At 48.1% G+C, this 25,476-nt stretch overlaps 3 protein-coding genes across 3 annotated transcripts; 2 read left to right on the plus strand and 1 right to left on the minus strand.

Moving 5' to 3' along the window:
• Positions 1–355: 355 nt before the first annotated feature.
• LOC134029618 (cullin-3) lies at positions 356–9,629 on the plus strand. The gene is made up of 15 exons (XM_062473859.1): positions 356–448; positions 3,441–3,638; positions 4,543–4,656; positions 4,760–4,920; positions 5,023–5,137; positions 5,316–5,544; positions 5,828–5,973; positions 6,103–6,279; positions 6,405–6,575; positions 6,750–6,857; positions 6,969–7,190; positions 7,448–7,582; positions 7,755–7,941; positions 8,252–8,397; positions 8,619–9,629. Exons 1-15 carry the CDS (start codon positions 386–388, stop codon positions 8,748–8,750), a joined length of 2,304 nt encoding a protein of 767 aa, XP_062329843.1. The 5' UTR covers positions 356–385; the 3' UTR covers positions 8,751–9,629.
• A 500-nt stretch (positions 9,630–10,129) lies between these two features.
• On the plus strand, positions 10,130–15,353 carry LOC134029619 (protein FAM124B). The gene is made up of 4 exons (XM_062473860.1): positions 10,130–10,475; positions 11,400–11,431; positions 11,714–12,507; positions 13,122–15,353. The coding sequence occupies exons 1-4, from the start codon at positions 10,405–10,407 to the stop codon at positions 13,848–13,850; spliced, it is 1,626 nt and encodes a 541-aa protein (XP_062329844.1). The 5' UTR covers positions 10,130–10,404; the 3' UTR covers positions 13,851–15,353.
• mmp28 (matrix metallopeptidase 28) lies at positions 15,352–25,371 on the minus strand. Its single transcript, XM_062473861.1, has 8 exons — positions 25,111–25,371; positions 24,119–24,192; positions 23,424–23,620; positions 20,220–20,441; positions 19,835–20,080; positions 16,855–17,001; positions 16,527–16,694; positions 15,352–16,332 (listed from the first exon to the last, which is right to left on the minus strand). Exons 1-8 carry the CDS (start codon positions 25,246–25,248, stop codon positions 15,935–15,937), a joined length of 1,590 nt encoding a protein of 529 aa, XP_062329845.1. The 5' UTR covers positions 25,249–25,371; the 3' UTR covers positions 15,352–15,934.
• Between the last annotated feature and the right edge of the window lie 105 nt (positions 25,372–25,476).

A 25,476-nucleotide genomic window follows, 5' to 3' on the forward strand; every position in this document is an offset into this window, starting at 1 on the left:
TGTCTGAACGAATTTAGTATAAAGTGTAGCATTATATATTTAACCCCATCAAAGATCTAAATTGTTCCTTGACGATGGTGATTAAGCCATAAATAATGGGAGAAATAAAATTGAGCGCTGGACACAGAACTGCCTTCTCGCGCGAATTGTCATGCGTGATCTCGAAGCGAAAACACTGCAGGTATTCGGCCATTGCTGTGTTTCGGTAGCGAGCTAGCTAGCTAGCTATAGACAATTTAACATTTTGAGTTGCCAACAATCAACTACAGGTGGAGACCTGCAAGGAAGGTCGAGTGGAAAGCTCGTCAGCCTCCACAAGTAACATCCCTGGTCCCATCACAGAAAACCTTTTCATGTAAATACAGAAGAACACTGACAAATCACCATGTCAAATCTCAGCAAAGGCGGCACCAAGAAGGACACCAAGATGAGGATACGAGCCTTTCCTGTAAGTGCACACCGATGAGAGAAGCCCTTTCAGCGGGCAGGTGTATACTTTACTCCCGTGGTCTGAAAAGCTAGTTAGCATGATAGCTGTCTGCTAGAGTCAAGCCTGTTTTCGGAAACAAGCTAGCTTAGCTGTATTAGCTACTGTAGCTACTTAAGTTGAATTGAGCCATTTCATTACCTAATTTCTATTACCGCTAGTTATTCAATATTAATAAATGTAGGTGTCTTTAGACTCGTGCGTTTGGTTTTTGGTAGTTAGATTCTCTTTTGTTTTACAGTTGTTGGCTATCTAGCTGTCTCCTTTCTTGGAAGCTAAAAGTTAGCTAATGTGTATTAACCTTAGTCTCTTGCTAGCTACAAGTAGCAGCCTCTAGCTAGTTTGAGCTAACGTCCAGTTTAGTTGGCCATTGACACTTGTTGTTATGTTATTTCAGTTAGCAGTTAGCTCAACCAGTACTAGAGCGATGGCTAGCACCGAGCAGCTAGAATAGTTTTCTGGGCTGGTTGATTGTTAACTGGCAAGTAGTGTTTTTCTGTCTTTAGTTTCACAGTGATTTGAACTCAAGCCTTCCTGTACTGTACTGGAAAAATGTGGCTGAGACTGGGAGCTAGCCAAACAGTCAGTTGAGAATTTGGTTATTTAGCCACGGGCGGACCATTGTTGCTCACAAGTTCATCGAAAATAGTGATTCGACATTCGTATATTCATTCTTGGTTTAAAAAAAACTGAACGTTAGTTTTAAAAGTCATCTAGTGAACGAGAACAGCCTGTGGGCAAATTATAGGCCTAATCCTGCTACAGTTTGTACTAGCAGGCAACCCATGATTATTTCAAAAAGGTATACACTTTTTATATAATTATTCTCAGTTTTGGAGATTTGCATTTAGTCATTTAGCAGACGCTCTTATCCAGAGCGACTTACAGTAAGTACAGGGACATTCCCCCGAGGCAAGTAGGGTGAAGTGTGCCTTGCCCAAGGACACAACATCATTTGGCACGGCCGGGATCGAACCAGTGACCTTCTGATTACTAGCCCGATTCTCTAACCGCTCAGCCACCGACTCAGATTTGGTCGATTACATTATTATTATTAATATTAGGCCCTCCTCTGTCCTGGTGTCATAAAGACCCCAAATCATTTTCAAACCAAAGAAAATTAGATAAAACATTAGTTTAAGTACACAATCTAAAAACAAATGATAGTGGCTGTACCAGTCTTTGTGAGGTCCAACCCTGTCAGAAAGGTCAAAGGTGATAGAGCAGACAAAGACCTGGGGCCGGTTGCACAAAGCACCTTAAGTTTTTTCCTTAAGTATGACACTTAAGGGTAGATTTCTCCTTAGCTAAGGGATTTACTTAAGGGGGTTGCACAGAATCCCTTAAATGGTTTCCTTAGCTAAGGTGAAACGTTAAGGGATTTACTACATTAAACGTGATTTCACAGCAGTAAAATTCGACCGTTTCCACGGTGACCGCGTCTGTTCAGTTTTATCGTTAGTAGGCCTACATCACCTTACAAGAGCTACAGTAGAGCTAAAAATGGAAAAAAGGGCAAGAAAACCGAATTGGTCAGAGGAGGAAAAGATTGTCCTTCTACAGGAATATAGCAAAAGAAAACACATACTGAAAAGTAAATTCGATCCGCACATAACAGCCCACAAAAAACTACGAATGTGGGAAGAAATAGCAACCAACATAAACTCACGAAGTTTGATCAAACGGTCAATTTCAGAAATTCAAAAAAAATATGATAACTTAACTGTAATGTCCAAAAAAGAGATCACGCATTTCAGGAGGGAGTCCAACAAAACTGGTGAGATCAACTTTACTTGTAGGTGTAGCTTACTGTAGTTGCTACACAGTAACGTTTTGTAACATTTACTGTTACAGTAGCTAGTCGAGGTAGACTAGCCGACCCGTAAATAGCCTTCATGTTTAGACTGCAGCAGCACAGTAGCCTATACAGAGTGCTATAAAACAACTACATTGACATAAAATAAATTTTGTTTGGAATACATTTTCAGGTGGTGGTCCACCTCCAAAACCACTTTCAGATGAGGCAGTGATGGTAGCAAACATCATTGGTAGCGACTCAACTGTAAACGGTCGGACAATTCGTAAATTGACTGCCGGTCAAATCTATAATTTAAGATCAATTGCTCATCATTAAGTGTATCCATTGGGTTTTCGCGGTCACGGAACACTTCTTGGGATAGGCCTACGTTCATTTATATCCATAAACTCGGCCATGTTGCGGATTAAAAATCAACTAGAGGTACCTTAAGTTTTCTTCCTTAGTTTGGTTGCTAAGGTCTTTCGTGCAACGCTTTAACGAACTTTAAGGGATTCCTTAAGTATAAGACGAAGTTAAGGAGAAAACCTTAAATACTTAAGGGAACATTTAAGGAAACCTTAAGAAAAATACTTAAGGGTGCTTTGTGCAACCGATTACATTTTAAGGAAACCTTAACTCTGACTTTAAGGAAAATCTTAACTTAAGGTGCTTTGTGCAACCGGCCCCAGCTCTTTTTGTCTACTATTCATTTAGTTAGTGTATGTTTGGATCTTAAGTATGTTGGGAAGACCAGTACCTATAAAACTGGATGGATTCATAATGAATTAGATCATCACAAAGGTAACTTTTTATTACAACCTGGTGTCTAAGACAATCTAAATGTTTACATCCAAACTAAAACAAGTAATAGACTGGTACTGTACAAGCTCACCATTTCAGTGTGTTCACTTGTGCGTTGAATGTGGTCAGACAGTTCATCACAAGACACAAACAATAGAAGGCTTTTCATTTCAGTATTGCACCGACTGCTACGTCACCTTCAGTAGAGTTTTATAGTAGAATATATGAACATATATTTCGTATAGCGACGAGCTAAGGAGCCCGTGCAAATGTCCATGACGATAACGCCAGGCTTGATCCGTATCACAGGCCGGATCTCCGCCTCACCCCCTCTCTGCTCTGTCCTCCCTGCAGATGACGATGGATGAGAAGTATGTCAACAACATCTGGGACCTGCTGAAGAACGCCATCCAGGAGATCCAGAGGAAGAACAACAGTGGCCTGAGCTTCGAGGAGCTGTACAGGAACGCTTACACCATGGTGCTCCACAAGCACGGCGAGAAGCTCTACACGGGCCTGCGCGAGGTCGTCACCGAGCACCTCATCAACAAAGTAAGGCCAGCAGCATGGAGAGGTGATCTCCCAGAGCCCTGGGTTTACCCTGTGGACTGCACCTTCTGTGAGATCATGACCACCAACTCAGGCTGTGTGTTCATAGACCAAATGCTGTGAGACCCACTCTGACACGCACAGCTTTACAGAAGATGTGTAAATTGGAGATGAGGGACATTAGTAAACGTAGCTTTTCAAATCTAGGCCACGCCACCATTATTCAAGTACAGGCTGTGGGTTCTCAGCAAGCAGTCTTGCCTGTCTGGTCTGATGACAGCGTGATATAGCGGAGTACTGATATTAAACCTGTTACAGAAGCCAGCTCCAGGGATCTGTGGTGGACTCAAAGTGTCTGCAAACACGAGGAGATCTCATGTATCCAGGGCCTCTCGTGCACAGGGGCTGAAAATGAAATGAGAAAGTAGAAAGATGTTGCTGGGATTGTAGGAACTCGCTCTGGGCTCCAGGGAGGTAAAAAGCCTTGTTGACTGATGGGTAAAGCGCAGACAAGCTCCACTAATTGAAAAACGCCTCCTGTTCCAGAATTGGGGATTTTCGTGAATATCTTGCCGCTCGCGTGTGTGTGGGCAGGGGTGCATAAACACAGTGAGCTGTGCTCTGGGTAGTGTCTGACAGGGAAGGGTCTGACAGGAGATGGTCACGGGCTGGGGGTGTTTTGTGGCGTTAGGCATGAGTGGAGTGTCATCAGTGGATGGTACAGGAAGCCGAGACGGCTCTGCCTTGAGGTGAGACCAGAGGAGGAGGGAGGGGGATTTGAATCGGCCTCCAACTGGATCTATTACTGCTTGGGCCTCTTAGAGGTATGAAACAGTGTCACACACACAAACTAAGTCAAGTATTGGATTTCTGAATGTAACATCCATATCCTCCAACCTCCCGACAGGTACGTGAAGATGTCCTAAACGCTTTAAACAACAACTTCCTTCAAACCCTGAACCAGGCGTGGAACGACCACCAGACAGCCATGGTGATGATCAGAGACATTCTCATGTACATGGTGAGTGCCGCGCAGCAAGGCCTTCCCAGCCCTGAACCCTGCTGACTGCCGGGTTCCATCACGCGGCCATGTCCTCACACGTTTCCCGCTGTGGTTCCCCCAGGACCGCGTGTACGTGCAGCAGAACAACGTGGAGAACGTCTACAACCTGGGCCTCATCATCTTCAGGGACCAGGTGGTCCGCTACGGCTGCATCCGAGACCACCTCCGGCAGACCCTGCTGGACATGATCGCCCGGGAGCGGAAGGGCGAGGTGGTGGACAGGTGAGATAAGGAAGAGGCATTGAAGAAGGTGATTAGGAAGCCTCAGAGCTGAAACGCCAGCAGCTCAGAGCAGCCTACAAATGTGTGTGTGTGTTCCTCCAGAGGGGCCATCAGAAACGCCTGCCAGATGTTGATGATCCTGGGCCTGGAAGGAAGGTCGGTGTATGAAGAGGACTTTGAGGCCCCCTTCTTAGACATGTCTGCTGAGTTCTTCCAGGTCTGTAACAGACCCGCTAACCTCCCCATGTGGTGTAACCAGACCTTGAATATATTTTCTCGAAACATACTTGTTCGTTTATGAAATGCCATGGCAGCGGAGCACCTCATCATGTTATCATCCCCTCAGTACTAGAATCCTCCAGAATGAACAACATGTGCTGTTGTGTCCTTTCCAGATGGAGAGCCAGAAGTTTCTGGCCGAGAACAGTGCAAGCGTGTACATCAAGAAGGTGGAGGCGAGGATCAACGAGGAGATCGAGCGGGTGATGCACTGCCTGGACAAGTCCACCGAGGAGCCCATCGTCAAGGTGGTGGAGCGAGAGCTCATCTCCAAACACATGAAGACCATCGTGGAGATGGAGAACTCCGGCCTGGTCCACATGCTGAAGAACGGCAAGACCGAGGGTCAGTGGCAGATGTTCCATCGTAGCATTCGATGTTCTCAGCGCTGGTCTTAATGGCCTTTAAGGGATTTTGTTGGTAATCTGGGGCTAAATTCATTTCAAACTGGATTCCACTTTATGATTGAATAATTGAATTGTCTTAGTAGACTATATAGTGCTTACTCTGTTGTATGAATAGTGTATAGAAGCTAGTGCATGTAAACAGACAGTTTGATTCTGATGTGTTTGCGTTGTGTGTGTGTGTGTGTGTGTGTGTGTGTGTACGCCTGTGGATATGACCTCAGACCTGGCGTGCATGTACAAGCTGTTTAGCAGGGTGCCCAACGGCCTCAAGACCATGTGTGAGTGCATGAGCTCCTACCTGAGAGAGCAGGGCAAGGCGCTGGTGTCGGAAGAGGGCGAGGGCAAGAACCCTGTGGACTACATCCAGGTAACTCCTACAGGAGCCCAGTGCCTCTAGAGAGGGACACCGGTCCACTGAAAAGGGGGTGAAGGGGTTTTCCGTCAGACATAAGATTCTTCTTATCTTCAGACAACCCCGTTCTGATTCTCGTCTCAGGGCCTGCTGGACTTGAAGTCTCGCTTCGACCGGTTCCTTCAGGAGTCCTTCAACAACGACCGTCTCTTCAAACAGACCATCGCCGGGGACTTCGAGTACTTTCTTAATCTCAACTCGCGCTCTCCTGAGTACCTCTCCCTCTTCATAGACGACAAGCTGAAGAAAGGAGTGAAAGGAGTGAGTGCTTGACCCTGTCGACACAATATACCCTGTTGAATGATCATGACAGGCAGTGGTTATAGCTGTGTGTGTGTGTGTGCGTGTGTGTGTGTGTGCGTGTGTGTGTGTGTGTGTGTGGACAGCTAACAGAGCAGGAGGTGGAGACCATCCTGGACAAGGCTATGGTCTTGTTCAGGTTCATGCAGGAGAAGGATGTGTTTGAGCGCTACTACAAGCAGCACCTGGCCCGGAGACTGCTTACCAACAAGAGCGTCTCCGACGACTCAGAGAAGAACATGATCTCCAAGCTCAAGGTGAGGGCCAGGCCAACAACCTGGCCGTCTCTGCATGTACTGACAGCACTAGGTCGTCTGTATCAGAAGTGAGACCAGCGGAGCTTGGTGTCAAATAACGATTGTGTGTGCCGAGGTAGTGAGGTGTTTATGGACATGCCTGATGGCTGTGTTTTGTTGGGCTCCTGGGGGCAGACTGAGTGTGGCTGCCAGTTCACCTCCAAACTGGAGGGCATGTTCCGGGACATGAGCATCTCCAACACCACCATGGATGAGTTCAGACAGCACCTGCAGTCCACAGCGGTAAGTCGAGACAGCACCTCCACGCCCACACCGGGGGAGACACTCTCCTGAGCTGAGTCCATCCAAGGTGGGTTTGACCTTTTCGAACCCGCTGGGCGCTGTCTTCCCCAGGTGTCGTTGGGTGGCGTGGATCTGACCGTGCGAGTCCTGACGACGGGCTACTGGCCCACGCAGTCGGCCACGCCCAAGTGCAGCATCCCCAACTCGCCCCGGCACGCCTTCGAGGTGTTCCGCAGGTTTTATCTGGCCAAGCACAGCGGCCGGCAGCTCACGCTGCAGCATCACATGGGCTCTGCCGACCTCAACGCCACCTTTTACGGGCCAATCAAAAAGGTGCGTATGACAGGAGTCCCGTCAACATAAAGTAGGCATTGTCTCAGGGTGTTGCTTCCCGGTTGTGAATTAGCTACTGACACCTGGTCAGGTCCAGTCAGACAAATGCAAAACGCCACGGTAGAGTCTGGTTTTGTTTCTGTAGGAATTTGAAATGGTAATATTTTTGGGGGACTTGTAACCCCCTGTGTATTGGGATCGGGGTAGACCTGAATGTGGCCATGACACACCCTCTTCTGTCCTCGCTCTCCCCCCAGGAGGATGGCTCCGAGGTGGGAGTGGGCGGGGCCCAGGTGACGGGCTCCAACACCAGGAAGCACATACTGCAGGTGTCCACCTTCCAGATGACCATCCTCATGCTCTTCAACAACCGGGAAAAGTCCACCTTCGAGGTACGCCCGCTCACAGCTAACGCAAGCCGACCCGACTCCTACGCCAACACACGTGCCAAAAATAGATCATCGGAGACCAGCACCTGTACTGATTCCAGTCATCGTAAGACCTCCACCTCTGTCTCGACGTATCTCTTCATACCTCCTTCCCATCTCCTGTCTGGCTGTGCAGGAGATCCAGCAGGAGACAGACATCCCCGAGCGGGAGCTGGTGCGGGCGCTGCAGTCCCTGGCCTGCGGGAAGCCCACCCAGCGCGTCCTCACCAAGGAGCCCAAGTCCAAGGAGATCGAGAACGGCCACGTGTTTACAGTCAACGACCAGTTTACCTCAAAGCTGCACCGCGTCAAGATCCAGACAGGTAGAGCTGGGCAGGAATCCCTCGCATGACGCAGTCAAACTATCTTTAAGCACATGGCATCTTTCACAGTTGTATATTGATTTTCCCCCATAGAATCCTATAGTTACCCCTTCCCAGTGTTTGGATGTTTCAGAAGAGCTCTGAGTGTACAGACACTCACTGAAGCTCTGTCTAGATGTTCACTAGCAGCCTGTAGCTGAAGCTGTGTTCACTAGCAGCCTGTAGCTGAAGCTGTGTTCACTAGCAGCCTGTAGCTGAAGCTGTGTTCACTAGCAGCCTGTAGCTGAAGCTGTGTCCTGGTGTGTGTTAGTGGCCGCTAAGCAGGGGGAGTCGGACCCTGAGAGGAAGGAGACGCGGCAGAAGGTGGACGACGACAGGAAGCACGAGATCGAGGCGGCCATCGTCCGCATCATGAAGTCCAGGAAGAAGATGCAGCACAATGTCCTGGTAGCAGAGGTCAGTGTGTAGACATAGAGATGTAATTTAACTAGTAGCGCATTTCAATGTGTATAGACAGATGTAATTTAACTAATAGTGTATTCCAGGGTGTATCGACAGATGTAATTTAACTAGTAGCATATTCCAAGGTGTATAGACAGATGTAATTTAACTAGTAGCGTATTCCAGGGTGTATAGACATACAGTGAGTTTTTCCTGTGTTTGGATGGTCTCTGCAGGTCACCCAGCAACTACGGGCACGGTTTCTCCCCAGTCCTGTAGTCATCAAGAAGCGCATTGAAGGACTCATTGAGCGGGAATATTTGGCACGAACACCAGAGGATCGCAAAGTGTACACTTATGTAGCATAAAACAAGTGAACTCACTGAAAGCTGACATGACGAGACACTGAGCCCGAGCTTGTTTCGGGACTGCTTATGAACTCACTTCATTGATGTTGGGAACACTGGGAAGCATTCTTTTCTTCCATAGATGTGTGAAGTTGCTGTAAAAAAAAGAGGGCGGGGGGAGTTTTTCTAGGTATTTTAGATTTCTTCTGCTTGGAAGAGTGAACGGACGGGATCTAGCTATGTTACAGTTCCACGACCCTAATGTGGCCTTGACCTGGAGAATGCAGGTGCTGCGTCACCACATCTCAAAGGAAGGAGAACGAGGAAAGACGAAATAATAAGCGACACTTGCATTAAGAATGTGGTTGGCTCCATGGAGGTCGAGACAAAAATAGAGATTGCTCCACTGTTTTAAATGTTAATGTGTTACGTTTGTGTTTCGTGGCACCATGCTGGTTGTACAGGTTGTCAGACACTATTGGCTTTTCTCTCCCTGGGGGTTGTAGTGCAACAGGAGGACGATGACGTCACTGGTGGTTTGCAGAAATAAGAGCAATTGCTTGGTAGCATGCTTTATATCGATTGGTGGAACAAATCACATGCTCTCTAAAAGGTGTATGGTCTTTTCTCATCTTTTTCTGTTCTGACTTGTAATATTGGTTAGCAGCCGAGAAAATCTATGGTGGAATGTTCCTCTTAATGCAGATCTCAAAGGGGAGGGTCTGTTCGTTTTACTTTGTTTTTTTACTGGATTTTGATGGATCTAATTTAGCTCTGTGTAATGTGTATAAATTGTAAAATAATTATTGTACTCACTGCTAAGGTGGACTGTACAGGGCCTTGTTTTCATCATATTAAATGTAAAAAAAAAAAAATTAGGTGAAACGGTGCGCTTATGTTTGTTTTTGAACACAGAGAATTACAGGATGCAACGCTGGTGTGTTTGCTCCTCTGCCCATAATGAACACCTTTACAGATATCCCAAATTGCAAAAACTGTCTGGGAAGTTACAAAAAATTGAACAATAGGCCTACTAAATAATTCCAACAATTGAGAATAACCTAAGACTAACAACAACAAAAAAACTGAAAGAAAAATCATTTTAGAATGAATGAAGAATTAGAATGCTAAAGCGATTGTAACCTACAAGAACTAATAACGTAGTCAAATGTACTTAGGGCTAGGAGGATTAAATACTCTTAAGGTGCAGACAATGTCCTTTTTTCGGTGATTCAAGGTAACTTCACTGGGAGGTCGCTATATTTGCCTCATTTGCACTTCAAATTCTCCATAATACGGCGTCTGGACCTCCTTTGTCTGTTCATAATAGACCCCTGCCATCTGCTGCTATTGTCCACTTTGGCCCCAAATATGATTCATGCCAATTTCATCCTTTGATTTTCATCCGCTTTGTACAGCTGCTTAAAAAAACGTTAACTTTAAGGTAAATGTATTTAGCCTCAATGTCACATTTTTTACGACCATAACATGGACTAGACAGATAACGGTACTTTTGTCGATGACGTCACTGTCCCCGTAGTTGGGAAGAAAATACTGGTACTAGCTAGCTAGAGATTAGTGGCTACTAGAGATTTGGGACCACAATCAAAATGTTTGCTTAAGTCTTAAGTAACTTGATTTAGATGGCACTGTAACAACTCAGTTACATTGGATAATGCTGCGACGATCGATTCTGCTTAACGGAACGAATGATGAAAACGTGGATTCAGGAGCTGAGACTGCAGAGTAAGTTTTGCATGCTAGTGTAGCTACTAGCGACTATCATAAAAGAGCAAACGGAGTTTGTAGTATCCAAGGTAACAGTTTGATAGACACGGTTATCTTTTTATGTTTTGTGTCACGTTTGCTAAATGGCCAGAATTACGTTTCATTGTGATGTACAGTATTGTGATTAAGATACATTGCAAGATAATTAACGCTAGCTTAAAGCTCATATTAAGCCTTCTCTGCAATCTCAAAGTCAAAGTCAGCGTTTTTCTGATAAAGCTGTATTGACTTTAAGTACAGGGCTCTAGTACTGTAGGCTACACCATCACTATACTGTAAAATGTCCTACTACTCTGGCGTTTTAACATGATTTCAAACAAATGTGACATTGCAGGATCTAGTCTAGTTAAAGGTTTCGTTCAAGTGTGAAAGTTTTTCCATGCGAAAAAAAGTTTCATTTTCAATATCCTGTGATGGGCACAAGTTATTTAATGATTAAATACATACAGTAGGCTACTGTACAGTAGCTTGCATAAGTAATTTTAAGAAAGCTAGGCCCAGCAAAAAAATATAGCTGTACACACATCAATACAACTACAGCTAAAACAGATTACACAATAATATAAATATCCAAAACAACATAGGCTACACACCAAGTTAAAATGTAGGAGTAAAATAAATAAAAGTGATCTATAGACTATAAATTGTTCTTTGTTGTTGCTTGCAAGGACAGCACAAGCAGCTCTCTCGGTAACTGTTGTCATGGTAACTTGGGTGTAATATTTCTACCTACCGCCGCGAGAGGGGGACACATGGTTAGATAGAGCTAATCAGTCTGAAATATTTGAAGTCTTTCATTTTTGTTAGTAAGTGGATACATTTAATGAATAGCTGTGTGATATTTGGCTTTCAAATATTTTTGCTTACTGTTTTTCACCCTAGATCCGATTGCAGTAAAATGTCATCTCCAAGCAGTAAGTGTAACATTGGTATGGTAACATTGCTTTAGTGTTTCTCATTACACGTGCCCATGAATCCTATCTATCCATTAACCCTCTCTCCTGTGTGTTGCTGCCAGCTGAGCTTCATTCTTTTAACCCTAATCTTCCCTTAACCCCTCTTTGTGCCTGGCTAACCCCACCGCACGCAACCCCTCTGTCTAACCCTAAACCCCTCCCTACCCCTTGCTCTGTGTTTAATCATCCCTGCACCCCCCCCCCCACCAACCCCCCCCCCCCCTTGTGTGTTGTTGACAGGTGAGGTCCAGCCATGGTGTACCCCAGCACCACTACTGATGAGCATGCACCTGCTGGCCAACCCAGGAGACTCCCTCCTGCTCCAGCACACCCTGGACCGCCTGCTGCGCTGGCTGTGCCCCAGCCTGCACGTCTTCCATGTGTCCGAGAGGGCCTGCCCCCTCCGCGACTACGCCCGTGCCCGCCTGTGCCCCGTGGCGGGCTACCCCTCGCTAGCCGTCACCATCTTCCTGCACGAGGCGTACGGCGAGGAGCGCATCCTGCGCGTGCTGGACTTCCTCCAGCGCCCCCCCTGGCAGTACCACCACACGGAGAGCTGCGGAGGCAGGGCGGGAGGCGTCCACATCACCTCCTCCACCTCCCCCTCCAACGCCCTGCTGAGGCCCTACCTCCTGCCCAGCCGCGACTTCTACAGCCTGGGCACGGGGATGCCGGTGTGGGGGGTTCGGCCGGTGCACTGCGGAGGGGAGATGCTCCGGGTGACCCTCTACAGCGGCTACGACAACTTTGAGGACGCGGTGCGCCTGTACGAGACGGTGCTGCAGAGGCAGGCGGAGGAGCAGAAGACGGGGTTCTGCTGGTTCACGCTCCACACCGAGCCAGGCCTCTGCCTCCAGCTGGCTCTCAAGCAGCTGTCCCCGGGGACGAGGGTCGAGCCCTGCGGCTCGGCCGTCCTGCAGTTCCGAGTGGAGGAGATAGGCCAGCTGGTGCCCCTGCTACCCAACCCCTGCACGCCCATCAGCGCCACCCGCTGGCAGACAGAGGATCTGGACGGCAACAAGGTCCTCTTCCAGGTAGCGGTCTGAAAGCTCTGTTGTACCTGTCTGAAACGGTTCTTACCTGGGTCGCAGTTCCACTCTATTGTCTCCTTGCTGCCGCCGTTCCACTGCATTTGTGTTTCAACATGCAGTGTGACGCACGCACAGCCATGCGGAGTTGGTAGGCCTCCTTTTTCTTTCCTTTGGTTTTTGAGGTCAATAATTATGGGAAATTATGCGTAACCTCAGTCTCCCTGAGGTTCCTCAGGCTCCCCGTGAAGCCACAGGAATATCCTCTATGATTATCTCTCCGCTACGCCACAGATTTGACATCTCATCACCTACAGTGGAATGCAAATACTAGTTTATGTGTGCACTGACAGATATATACCGTTTTCCCACCTTGTAAACTGTTTCACTTCACCCTCAGAAGGTTTCCCTCAAGGTACCCAGGGATAAATACAGTATCAGATTCTCTTGTAAAATCTTTTCAATCTAGAGACCCGCATTTTATGACCTATCAGGAATGTTTTTATGTAGTGTCCAATAACTCAAGCAAGGAGGGAAAACATGCAGACAGTTCTTAAGTTTGTTAAATCCTTTTACCATGTTAAACGAACATTCCTCCCTGTGTGTGTGTGTGTCTCCAGGTAAAAGCTCCTGACAAGTCCCAGCTGCCCCTGACCTGCGCTTTCCCCCTCACCTGCCCCAGCGTCTCCGCCAGAGGCCAGCTGAGGAGTCCAGGGTCCACCCCTTCCTCCACCAACACCCTGCGGCCCTGCAGTCAGCCCGCCCCCCTGACCCGGCCAGGGTGCCGGCCACGCACCGACCCAGGAGTGGAGAGGCTGACCAGAGGACCCCAGGGTGGGGGAGAGAGCCTGGGCTCAGACAGCTGCTGCAGCACCCCCCCAGGCAGCTCCTGCTACTCCTCCCAGCGCAGCAGCCCCGCCCTGCTGCCTACCAGCCCCCAAGACTCCCCTGCCCGGCCCTTCCTGTCCCGCCTGCTGCTGGAGGAAGAGCCAGAGACCAACGTGGACACAGGCATCCCGGTCACCATGGCAGCTGCCTCAGAATTGCTCATGCCTGTGACCCCCAACTCTGAAAGACCAGCAGCTGTGGGGGCCTCAGCCCTGGAGAGCCTAGCCAGGGAGCTGAGTGACTGTCTGCCAGGGACGCCCCCCCACAGCGCCCCCAGGACCTGGGGGAGCCCAGGGCACCAGGCAGGCTCCCCAGCCAGAGACAGCCCTGGCAGCAGGACTAGTGGCCAGACCCTCCCCAGAGGGTGTGTGGAGAGGACTACTGCAGAGACCCCAACTAAAACTAAAACCCTGTCACCACAAACACACAGCCAAGAGCCACTAGATGAGTTCTTTATTTGACCTCCTGTGCAGTGTGGTGTAGTAATTTCGAAACTCAATTTCCACAGTCAGTGTTCCTTTAACAGCATGGGTGTAACTTAAGGTGACCAGATACATCATATCTCAAGGAACATTCCTTACTCGGTATCCAAACATTTGTCCCATCTTTAAGATGGAGTGGCTTGTCACCAGAATCGTTGGGCCTGTGCAGTGTTTTGCCGCAAGTAAATATTCGGTCTCACTCCACATGAAATGTAGACATTTAACACATTACTAAGTTTCCCAAGCCCAGCAGAGCCAGTTCCATCTAATCCGCAAATATTTACAAAATAGGATCCTCAGCAAATCTGACGTCAGAGGAAAACACAAACTTCAGCGATGCTTCAATATCAATGTACTGTTTTTCTTTCTTAGAGCTTAGAGCTAAAAAGAACCTTCCTGAAGTGAATATGCCTATCCAGAGAACGTCAGTAGGCTAGTCAGATGGTATGTGCAGTGTATTTAGATCAATAAATCTAGACATATGACAAAATCTATTGAATAGCTGTGACATGATGTGGCATGACAGATTGGATTAGGACAGTGTAACAGAGAATTTCAGCTCAAAATATGCCTAGAGAGAATTTTGAAGACAATGATTTTATTTCTTAACATATGTGTTTTTACCATGACATAGGTAAAGATGTGTGTTCATAGTCAGCAGCTGTAAGGGCTGATGTGTGTGGTGTTTAGACTGGTTTTATCACTGCTACCCATGTGATGTACAACCAACAACCAAGCACTGTGGATAACCTTTGACTAGCTAGCCTTGTTATCTAAGGTGCCACATTGTGGACAAAGTTTATAATTTTATGCTAAAAACATTGGTATTGTGTGGACTAGACTGCCAAAACAAATAATTTATTTAGTGAAGGAATACCACACTTCTGATGGTAAACACCACAAATATAACCCCAAATATTTGTTGCTCTAAAAAAACTATTAGACAACTTTGGAGAGAACTATAATTATGACTGTAATGTTGCTCTATTAATAATATATACAATTATTTTCTTCATCTGTAAAATCACATTTCTCGGTTGGTTCTTACAACAGGCATCTAAAGAGACACTTGAACATAAATCCTGTTTATAAATGTCATATTAATCTGTCAATAGCGTCAAATAACGCCATTACACAGTGCACACATGAATTGATTAGAAGATGTTCGGCCACTAGATCCAGACATACTTCCAAAATATTCATCTTTGTTCCATGATTTTATTCCAACAGAAACAATATATTTAATTAAGTGATATTTTCTTCAAGTATTTTCACAACCTTTCTGAAAGTATTAGTTCATGTTTACATTCTGTGAATCGGTTACACACAGTATCAGGGTTTGAACTCAAAACATTTTACTGTTCATATTGGTAATATATTAACCTAAAATTTCAGTTTGATCTATCTTTTGGTAAATCATGAGTCGCTCAAAATGACGAAAGATATTTGTATTTGTTTAATAAATTATTTCCATGCGTAATATATTTTTCCATGACCATATACTTATTATATTGCATGCAGTAGAAATGCTATGTGTGACTTTAACCAATAGCTAACACATCACTTAAACTGATGTGAACAAGGTAGCTATGTTGTAAGGGAGTCACAAGTCTGATGTTCCTCCATGAGGAGGCAGCACTGTTACAGAGGCATAACACATGCATCCACACCCAGAACGCCAGAACCAAAAGGTCGAAAGGTCATTTACAGGCAGGATGTGCTGTCCCAGTACCCTCATTCATCTTCATATAACTTAGAAGACAGCATTCCACACCTAACTGATCCATGTGTCTTCTGTAATATAACAGTGACTCAACATTAAATCAAAAACGTGATAACCTCACCCAATTATTGATTGTAAGAAATGAAGCAAGGTTTTGAGGAGTTACACATACAGTATAGGTGTCAATATGTTCAGTCATCCGAACATTGCTTATTCTTGGTTAGTGCTTGGCTTTACTACCAATCATAATCCTGAGGGAGTGATCCAGGCCAACAGTTCCATCTAAACTCTGTGGAGAACAGTCTTGCACACTGCCAGTACCTCTCAAGCCACCTTCTGGTCAGAGGATGTCATTACCCTGCTGAGAGGTCACCCTGCAGCCCATCCAGGCCAAGTCCTGGACCCACTGGCCCTCTCTGGTCACACGCACCTTCAACGGGTCGAACCTCCAGAACTGCTGCTCTCTAAACAAGTAGAGACGCCCATCCGATCGAGTCAGGGCCCCGTTGGTGCCCTGGGGCACTCCGGTCCAGTCCTCCAGCCTGCGGGGGTAGTAGGGCTCCAGGTAGAGCAGGCCCAGGTTGAGGACAGAGTACCGGGAGCCTTTGAACAGGACTAGGTGTCCCAGAGGGGGGTAGTAGAAGGCTGAGTCTGGGTGGTGTGGCAAGCCCAGTTTGCTGCTTTTCTTGGGGAAGCCCGCGTCCAGGCCCAGGTTGGAGTAACGCCACACACGCTTCCCTGCAGCGGGACAGAGAGGACCAGTCCTATCTAAGATGGCTGCTTGCCCTGTCTGTACTTAGAAATAGAATAGGATAAGACTGGATCGAATGTGTGAGAGAGAGAGAGAGAGAGAGAGAGAGAGAGAGAGAGAGAGAGAGAGAGAGAGAGAGAGAGAGAGAGAGAGAGAGAGAGAGAGAGAGAGAGAGACAAACCTTTGAAGAAATACCACTTGTTGTCCAGAGGGGAGAAGGCCGCGGCCTCGATGGTCAGAGGGAGGTGGGGCCAGCGCTGCTGGAGAGGGATGGGGGCGCTGGCGTTGCCCTCAGGGGACACCTTCCAGAACAGGTTTCCCCGGAATATGAACACTGTCCCGTTCTGGTCTGAAGACACATCCAGACACACACACCATTTAGGACACGACCAGACACACACAACACCAGACTAACCGCTGTTTTCACCATGCTTACTTCAATCCATGCAATGCGAATGAACAACTTTTAAAATTGATGTATACGGTTGAGGGTTTGACCTGAGACTGACCTGTGGTGACGGCATCGAAGGCCCCCTGGCAGTAGAGGGGCAGCGCTGACCCAGCACCGGCCTCCACCTCGGCCTGCTCCCACTTCAGCAGGGCGGAGCTGAGGGCACGACTCTGCAGCCTGACAGCTCGACCCTGGGGAGGTTTTCCTGTGGACACGCAGAGCACAGCGCTCTCAACACACGCAGAGCACAGCGCTCTCAACACACGCAGAGCACAGCGCTCTCAACACACGCAAAGCACAGCGCTCTCAACACACGCAGAGCACAGCGCTCTCAACACACGCAAAGCACAGCGCTCTCAACACACGCAGAGCACAGCGCTCTCAACATACGCAGAGCACAGCGCTCTCAACACACGCAGAGCACAGCGCTCTCAACACACGCAGAGCACAGCGCTCTCAACACACGCAAAGCACAGCGCTCTCAACACACGCAGAGCACAGCGCTCTCAACATACGCAGAGCACAGCGCTCTCAACACACGCAAAGCACAGCGCTCTCAACACACGCAGAGCACAGCACTCTCAACACACGCAGAGCACAGCGCTCTCAACACACGCAGAGCACAGCGCTCTCAACACACGCAGAGCACAGCGCTCTCAACACACGCAAAGCACAGCGCTCTCAACACACGCAGAGCACAGCGCTCTCAACACACGCAGAGCACAGCGCTCTCAACACACGCAGAGCACAGCGCTCTCAACACACGCAAAGCACAGCGCTCTCAACACACGCAGAGCACAGCGCTCTCAACATACGCAGAGCACAGCGCTCTCAACACACGCAGAGCACAGCGCTCTCAACACACGCAGAGCACAGCGCTCTCAACACACGCAGAGCACAGCGCTCTCAACACACGCAAAGCACAGCGCTCTCAACACACGCAAAGCACAGCGCTCTCAACACACGCAGAGCACAGCGCTCTCAACATACGCAGAGCACAGCGCTCTCAACACACGCAAAGCACAGCGCTCTCAACACACGCAGGGCACAGCGCTCTCAACACACGCAGAGCACAGTGCTCTCAACACACGCAGAGCACAGCGCTCTCAACACACGCAGGGCACAGCGCTCTCAACACACGCAGAGCACAGTGCTCTCAACACACGCAGAGCACAGCGCTCTCAACACACGCAGAGCACAGCGCTCTCAACACACGCAGAGCACAGCGCTCTCAACACACGCAGAGCACAGCTCTCTCAACACACGCAAAGCACAGCGCTCTCAACACACGCAGAGCACAGCGCTCTCAACATACGCAGAGCACAGCGCTCTCAACACACGCAGAGCACAGCGCTCTCAACACACGCAGAGCACAGCACTCTCAACACACGCAGAGCACAGCGCTCTCAACACACGCAGAGCACAGCGCTCTCAACACACGCAGAGCACAGCGCTCTCAACACACGCAAAGCACAGCGCTCTCAACACACGCAGAGCACAGCGCTCTCAACACACGCAGAGCACAGCGCTCTCAACACACGCAGAGCACAGCACTCTCAACACTCACCACTCCCAGCCACAGAAACAAGTAGAGACTCATACTGCTGTGAGACACACATATTTTGACTAAGCATCGAAAACAGTCGGGCTCCAGAGTGGAAAGACAAACAGGACATTTCCCCCACATTAGGAACCGGGTGAGATTTTGGTGGATGCTTTTCAGGAAACGGTTGGCTCGCTGCGCACTGGACAGCGACAGACGCGAACGCACAGCATCAACGGGATGATTAATGAATAGCATTGGCAAAAATACTGGATGCAACACGACTAACATTCAAACTCACCCAACTCACAATGCTGCCTCCTAAGAGGGAAGACAGAGGCACTGAACGTCACACGCCGTTTGTTTTCAAGAAACCGAGCAAACATTTATTTAAGGAGTGGATGATATCAGCATCCCAGAGGACAGACAAATATACTGGTTTACCCACTACACTGACCCCCAGACTTGAGTGTGTTTATCTCGACGTAAACAAAGATCCGACCCCCTCCACCCCCCACCCGATCCCACACACAGAGCGCTATTAAAAGACTAAAAGGATACAAATATTCAATACATGAAATATGAAAACCTCAAAACTACAATTAACCAACGTTGAAACAAACCCAGCCATGTGTGTGTGTGTCCTGCAGCACATCCAGCCGGCCCTCCTTCAACGCAGCCTGGGTGGATGGGGAGTGTGGGGCCCGTGGTCACAGTGGTAGTGTTTAGCTATTCAGGCCAGCACGCATCTGTTTCCTATGTTTCCACGGTGCCAGCACCAGGAGAGATCACCGACTCAATCCCACAATCTCACATTTTTCTATCTCACAACACACACCCCAGCCCTCTGTGGGTGCTGATGCCCAGAGCTATCCAGCAGCGGAGCTCTGCTTTAGGATTTATTAAACGGGGTCGGACATCTGGAAGTCGGCCCGGCTACAAGACTCCGGGAGGTAGATCTCAGGCTCAGAGCTGAATCCAAAAAGGTTTGTTCCATAACCATACAGACATTCCTGTATACATGCCTGAGGAGAATCAATGTGACTCCTCAATACCTCACTAAACAACAGCATGTGAGAACCTGTCTCCCACATGCCAGGAGGGAGACAGGAATCACTCTACAGAGATCCTCCATTTGTTCCCTCCATAAAGACGTGTGAAGAGAGACGATGTAGGGTCCTCTATATATCCTGCTGTCACCCAAGGACAACAACATATATCTCACATGGCAGGGCTAGCAGGTAAACTGAGAGTGTGCACGTGTGTGTCATTGGTACAGTGCACTGAGGAAATATAGAAGAAGGTTAATGGTTTTGGTAATGGTAATCCCAGCTGGTCTCTGAAGTAAAAAAAATAATATATATTCTCTGCAAATAGTTGAAAGTTCATGTTTGACTGAACTCATCGCAACCTTTTTTTACAAATGAAAAGAAAAATGATTGCTCGATGCCCCCGATGCCCTGCATTAGTACAAATACAAAGAGAATCCCCTCACCATACAGCTTCTGCACAGCAGTGATGTCATCCCAGCTCAGCACCAGGCCACGCCCGAGCTTCCTGTAGTACGGTGACATGAGGGCGTGGCGGACGGGCGAGTGTTCCAGCCCCAGGGTGTGGCCGATCTCGTGGGCCATCACCATGAACAGGTTGTGACCCTTGTGGCTATTGAGCGTCCACCGCTCTGCCATGTCAAAGTGGGCCTCCCCACGACACGGGAAGAAGGCGTGGGCGAGAGCTCCCCCTGAGAACGAGAGAGAGAGAGAGAGAGAGAGAGACAGACACAGACACAGAGAGAGAAGAGGACGTAAGACAGAGGGACTGGAGGAAGAAACTGGCGAAGAGTAAGCCCTGCCTTTACTCCCTTCCACCAGCATGCTGACCGGGGCCGTCGAAGGCGTTGCTCGTCCCGTCGTTGTGCTCGCCGTCGTAGAAGGCCAGGCGGATGTCAGAGGGGCCCTGCGTGGCCTCCTGGAACACCAGGCCTGACACGTCGCTCCACAGCTGGAAGGCGGCGCGCACCACCAGCCTCACAGGGCCCGGGGCCAGCTGCTGGGGCCAGTTCACCACACGGTACGTCAGGTGGTGCTTGTACCACTTCTCACCTGCTCAGAGCGAGAGACACAGAGCGACAGAGAGAGAGAGCGAGAGAGCGAGAGAGAGAGAGGAGAGAGAGAGAGAGAGAGAGAGAGAGAGAGAGAGAGAGAGAGAGAGAGAGAGAGAGAGAGAGAGAGAGAGAGAGAGAGAGAGAGAGAGAGAGAGAGAGAGAGAGAGAGAGAGAGAGAGACGAGAGAGAACGAGAGAGACGAGGACAGACAGACAGACAGACAGAGACAGAGACAGAGAGAGAGAGAGAGAGAGAGAGAGAGAGAGAGAGAGAGAGAGAGAGAGAGAGAGAGAGAGAGAGAGAGGAGAGAGAGAGAGAGAGAGAGAGAGAGAGAGAGAGAGAGAGAAGGGGGGGGAGTGGTTTTGTAACTTACATGCACACTGAATTGCAGTTCATACAGAAGGTATTTTTCAGTGCTTGTGTTGCAGCTTGTACATCACACCTCTACACCACAGGGGCCTCTTAAACAGCGGCTTGAGAAATGATAGGATGTGAACCATGTTAGCTCTCTCTAGGAGTAAACCTACAGGGCCTAGTTGACTACAAGGTTCGGTAAATAATTTGCTTCAACACGTGTCCGTGGTTTCCTGACTGAGACGTAATAACACATCTGCACACCCATCACCCCACGCTTGCTGGGAGTGAGATGAAGTTCTTTACACAATGTACGCACCTATATATCACTAAAGAGAACCCCACCATGCACACCCCGCAGACCAATAACAACAGTAAACAAACGCCCTTGCAGGACACAGTAATGGCTAATGGAGCTAGATGGAGACGGTCTGCCAGGTTTCCCCATCCCAGAGCAGCGTGTCTGGGGGGGCCACATGTCTGAGAGATCTCCACTGACGCCTGGACGTGGTGAGCCCCTCAGTGGCCACTTGAGTGCTCTGTATCCTGGAGCCAGATGAGGAGATAAACTGGCCATGCCAGCAAACATGGGTTTGACCATGATGTCACTGAGATATGATGTGTGTGTGTGTGTGTGTGTGTGTGTGTGTGTGTGTGTGTGTGTGTGTGTGTGTGTGTGTGTGTGTGTGTGTGTGTGTGTGTGTGTATATATATACGTCTTCCCAGATGATTGTTCCTAGCTCTGCTAACCCTCCGTCCCAAAAGACAGCAAAGGAGGCAAAAGTCCGATAAAGAGCACATTCCATGACTTCCCTTATGGAAGTACTTAAGACTGTGCCCTGTGAGGAAAAGCCATCATGCTGTAGGAAGTGACAGATTACCGGAGAGCTAATAGTCATTGTTTATAGAGAACACTGGAGGTGAAGAGAGAGCTGGGCTGTTGCAGTGTTAAAGAGCACACGTAAGTCACACAGGCTTGGAGCTCCAATCTATGGTCAGACTGAAAAAGAAGGGACAGCATGATGGGAGACAGGCCTCCCAGGACTAGCAATGCAAGCCCATCCACACCAATCTATGAGGAGTATTCAGTCCAAAAATGTCTTATCTACATTTCGATTGTTGAATTGAACTTGGGAACCACCTCTGCCAGAAGAGGTCAATGTACAGTTACACAGACACCGAGCACGGTCACACCTCACACAAGCACACAGAATAATCACAACCCCAAGCTGCTTATCTTGGGCCAGGAGGATGGAATGTAGCTTCAGTAAATATCCCAGGGAACGTTGGAAAGATTTCTCTAGCTGGTGTGAAAACAGGAGCCTCTGGGGAAATATACGTGTGAGGTTTTCCTATTTCGTGCTCAATAGCAAGACCTCTATACGAAGCAAAACTATTAAAGCAGACTTTCAAAACCCCAACATTAACTGCTGAGTGGGGCTGGATAGCTCTATCCTAACACTGGTATTTACTGATATAAAAGGCTAATGTGAACCAGACTCAAATCCGCTCACTGACACATTATATTTGAGGTAGGAATGAGCTTCCTCATGTTGGTGTAACAGTATCCAGCATTAGACTTTGTGTTTAGACTTGGTGTCACACCTCGAACCTTGACAGAAACCTTTGGTCGCGTGAGGCTGTGCTTGTGTTTACCAGGCCAGTAGCAGATGGCAGGTCTCAGGTACAGACATGAACAGAGCGCATTCACTAAGGATGCATTCCCAGAGTATTAGCCAATCCCCCCCCCCCCCCCCCCCCCCGTGACAGGTTGGAATGTAGTGTTCACAGTTCAGGCTGGGGAGGCAGCCCTGGGGAGGCAGCCCTGGGGAGGCAGCCCTGGGGAGGCAGCCCTGGGGAGGCAGCCCTGGGGAGGCAGCCCTGGGGAGGCAGCCACTGGGACCTGACACTGTTGCCACACCGCTGGGAACTACTGTATGGACTGGATGAACCCAGCCAGCCGCCACCAAATACCTCAACAGACCATGGAGAACCAGTGGCGCAATCATACTGTTTCATTTGGTAAACACATCACACGGCCATTAGAAAACATTGTCAACAAGAGGGGCCACTGGGTTTTGCTGAACAAATGAACATATGTGTTCAGGGAGTCAGGTGGCTGAGCGGTGAGGGAATCGGGCTAGTAATCCAAAGGTTGCCAGTTCGATTCCCGGTCATGCCAACTGACGTTGTGTCCTTGGGCAAGGCACTTCACCCTACTTGCCTCGGGGGAATGTCCCTGTACTTACTGTAAGTCGCTCTGGATAAGAGCGTCTGCTAAATGACTAAATGTAAATGTGTTGCACTAGTAGTCACAAGTGAACATATTTGGAAGTTGTCATGTTGGATGTGCTCAAGGAGAGCTTGGGGGACCGAGGTTGAGTCTGACAGCATCCTGGACCCTGGTATGGGTGCGCCCAGAGAGCTGGTCAGGGGCGGACGCGTGCAACATCAAACACCGCTTCTGCCTAAATTACACCCCATGGTGCTATTAGTCCTGTTTCAGGACAGGAGACGACACACCCAGACAGCCGTCAGGAGTTTATGAGCTGTAACCACAGCAGACACTACTCACACAGGGAGCAATATGAAACCAAAGCGATTCTTCCCTTAGACACACACACACCTGGCGCAGCATAACGTTTCTTGCGCAGTGTGGGCTTGGAGGGAGCTCCACTTCCTGTGAAGATGCTGTTGACCCTCTGGGCCCAGACTTGATGGCTGCCGTCGTCCTTGACCCCGCAGCGCGGCGCTCCCATCTGCCTCAGCGTGGGGCCGTCCAGCCTTCCGGTGACGGGCAGGTGGGAAAGCCACTGGAACTCCCTGAGCAGAAGGAGGTCACTCACTCACAGACTAGCTAATCAACATTTCGCTGGTGATTTGAAGAGGACATGTCCGGGTAAAAGAGGACGTCTGGTCACCCTAAGTTAGTGTTTATCTACAGGGTTATTCGGGTGGTCCAAATTCCAGTGTGGCTGGCTGGTGCAGTGACTTGTAAGGCAGTTATTTACTGGCAGACATTAAGCCCCTGAACATGGATCACTGGCTGGCAGGCTGACCCCCTTGAGGACTCTGGGCAGCATGACTCAGTCTGATTACCATCTGGCTCACCATTTCCACAACCTAACATGGCTTCTAGAAGTTAACTCAGTCTTGATAACGTATAGGGCGACTATTTCTTAAAGATGTAAAGAATAAATGTATCGAGTGAACGGGTGATGTGACGAGAAACAGACATGGAGTGAACACAAACTGTCAGGGTCAGACCACACTGAGCCAGGGACATACACTTTTGAGACAAAAATCTAGACAAGACCCCACCTGACCGCTGACTGGATCTCCACAGCATTGTGGGCATGGTCTTCATGTAGGTATCCATATTTCTCCAAGAACCCCTGCAATTTATGCATATGATTTACATATAGTTGTATCTGCATTTACGGGAAATTCATGTGTAACACTTTAGAATAATGGTCCGTTGTAGCTATGCAGGAAGTAATAGGTAGTAGGCTACTACATTAACACCAAACTTAATACTTTTAACTAATATGGAACCAAGATTAACTAAGCAATAAGTAGTAGCAAATTTAGTACAAAGGTAGTTCCTTGGCAGGTATTTGATATTACAATATATATATATATATAAATATCTGCCAAGGAACTACCTTTGTAGATATATATATGTATATCTATCTATATATATATAATAACAACGGACCATTATTCTAAAGTGTAGGTGTATTGGTATAGCCTACATGCTCTAAAGGGAAGTTCTGGCCCATAAACCAGAGGGTTTTTTCTTTTTTATCCTTGTCATGAGTCATTGTCGCAGACTCGCAGTCAAGTAGCAGAAAGCGGAGCTTGGTGGACCACCCATCTTCACTAGGACATATAAACCCTCCTCCGTCTTCAGGTTCTATGCGCCGTGTTACGCACGGACAGGTTCAGAGATAATTACAGATGTGGCGGAGGACGGGCGGAAAATAAACCTACTTGTTGACAACGACGTTCCAAAGTTACGATGGACCATTGTTTCCATTACTCCACACTAAGTGTTATGAGCTCGTGCTTGGTACTACATTTACAAGTTCAACAGAGAACTCCCAATAACCATTTAAAGCGTTAATTTAATACTTTTTAGGTAAAAATGAATTTGTCATTGACAGTGCCCGAATTTCAATTAAAAAAAATCACAAATCTCAGCATTTAAATAACAGTACAAACGTTTTCGTGCTTAACTAATGAGACTATGCTTTACCCAGCAAACGTATGTTATGGGTAGGTAATACAGTACTGTATCCGGAAGAACTTACCTCTGCTTCGCTCTCGCTCCACACGTCAGTTTTCAGGGGTAAACAATTAGTTAATTTGATTAGAAAAAGCGCTGCCAATATCAACAATTCGCAGATATCTCGCAACTTGTACTGATCCAGACGAATTCGTATACTCATTGTATGACACCTGCAATACGATAAGCGCACCAGAGGACATAATCAAGCATGTGAACTAGAACGCCACATCTGTTACTTCAGACAAGAACATGGACTTGTAAGAGTGCGTTATCCCCTCCAATGTACAATTCGCCCTCCCATTACAGTGAAGATCTAGTTCCGCCCCCCCCCCCGCTGCACAGCTGCAAGAAGCCTGAAGGCTAAATACCATGTCAATTTTCCACCCTT

Source organism: Osmerus eperlanus, chromosome 11, assembly GCF_963692335.1.
Source record: "Osmerus eperlanus chromosome 11, fOsmEpe2.1, whole genome shotgun sequence".
In the NCBI taxonomy this organism is placed as follows: Eukaryota; Metazoa; Chordata; class Actinopteri; order Osmeriformes; family Osmeridae; genus Osmerus; species Osmerus eperlanus.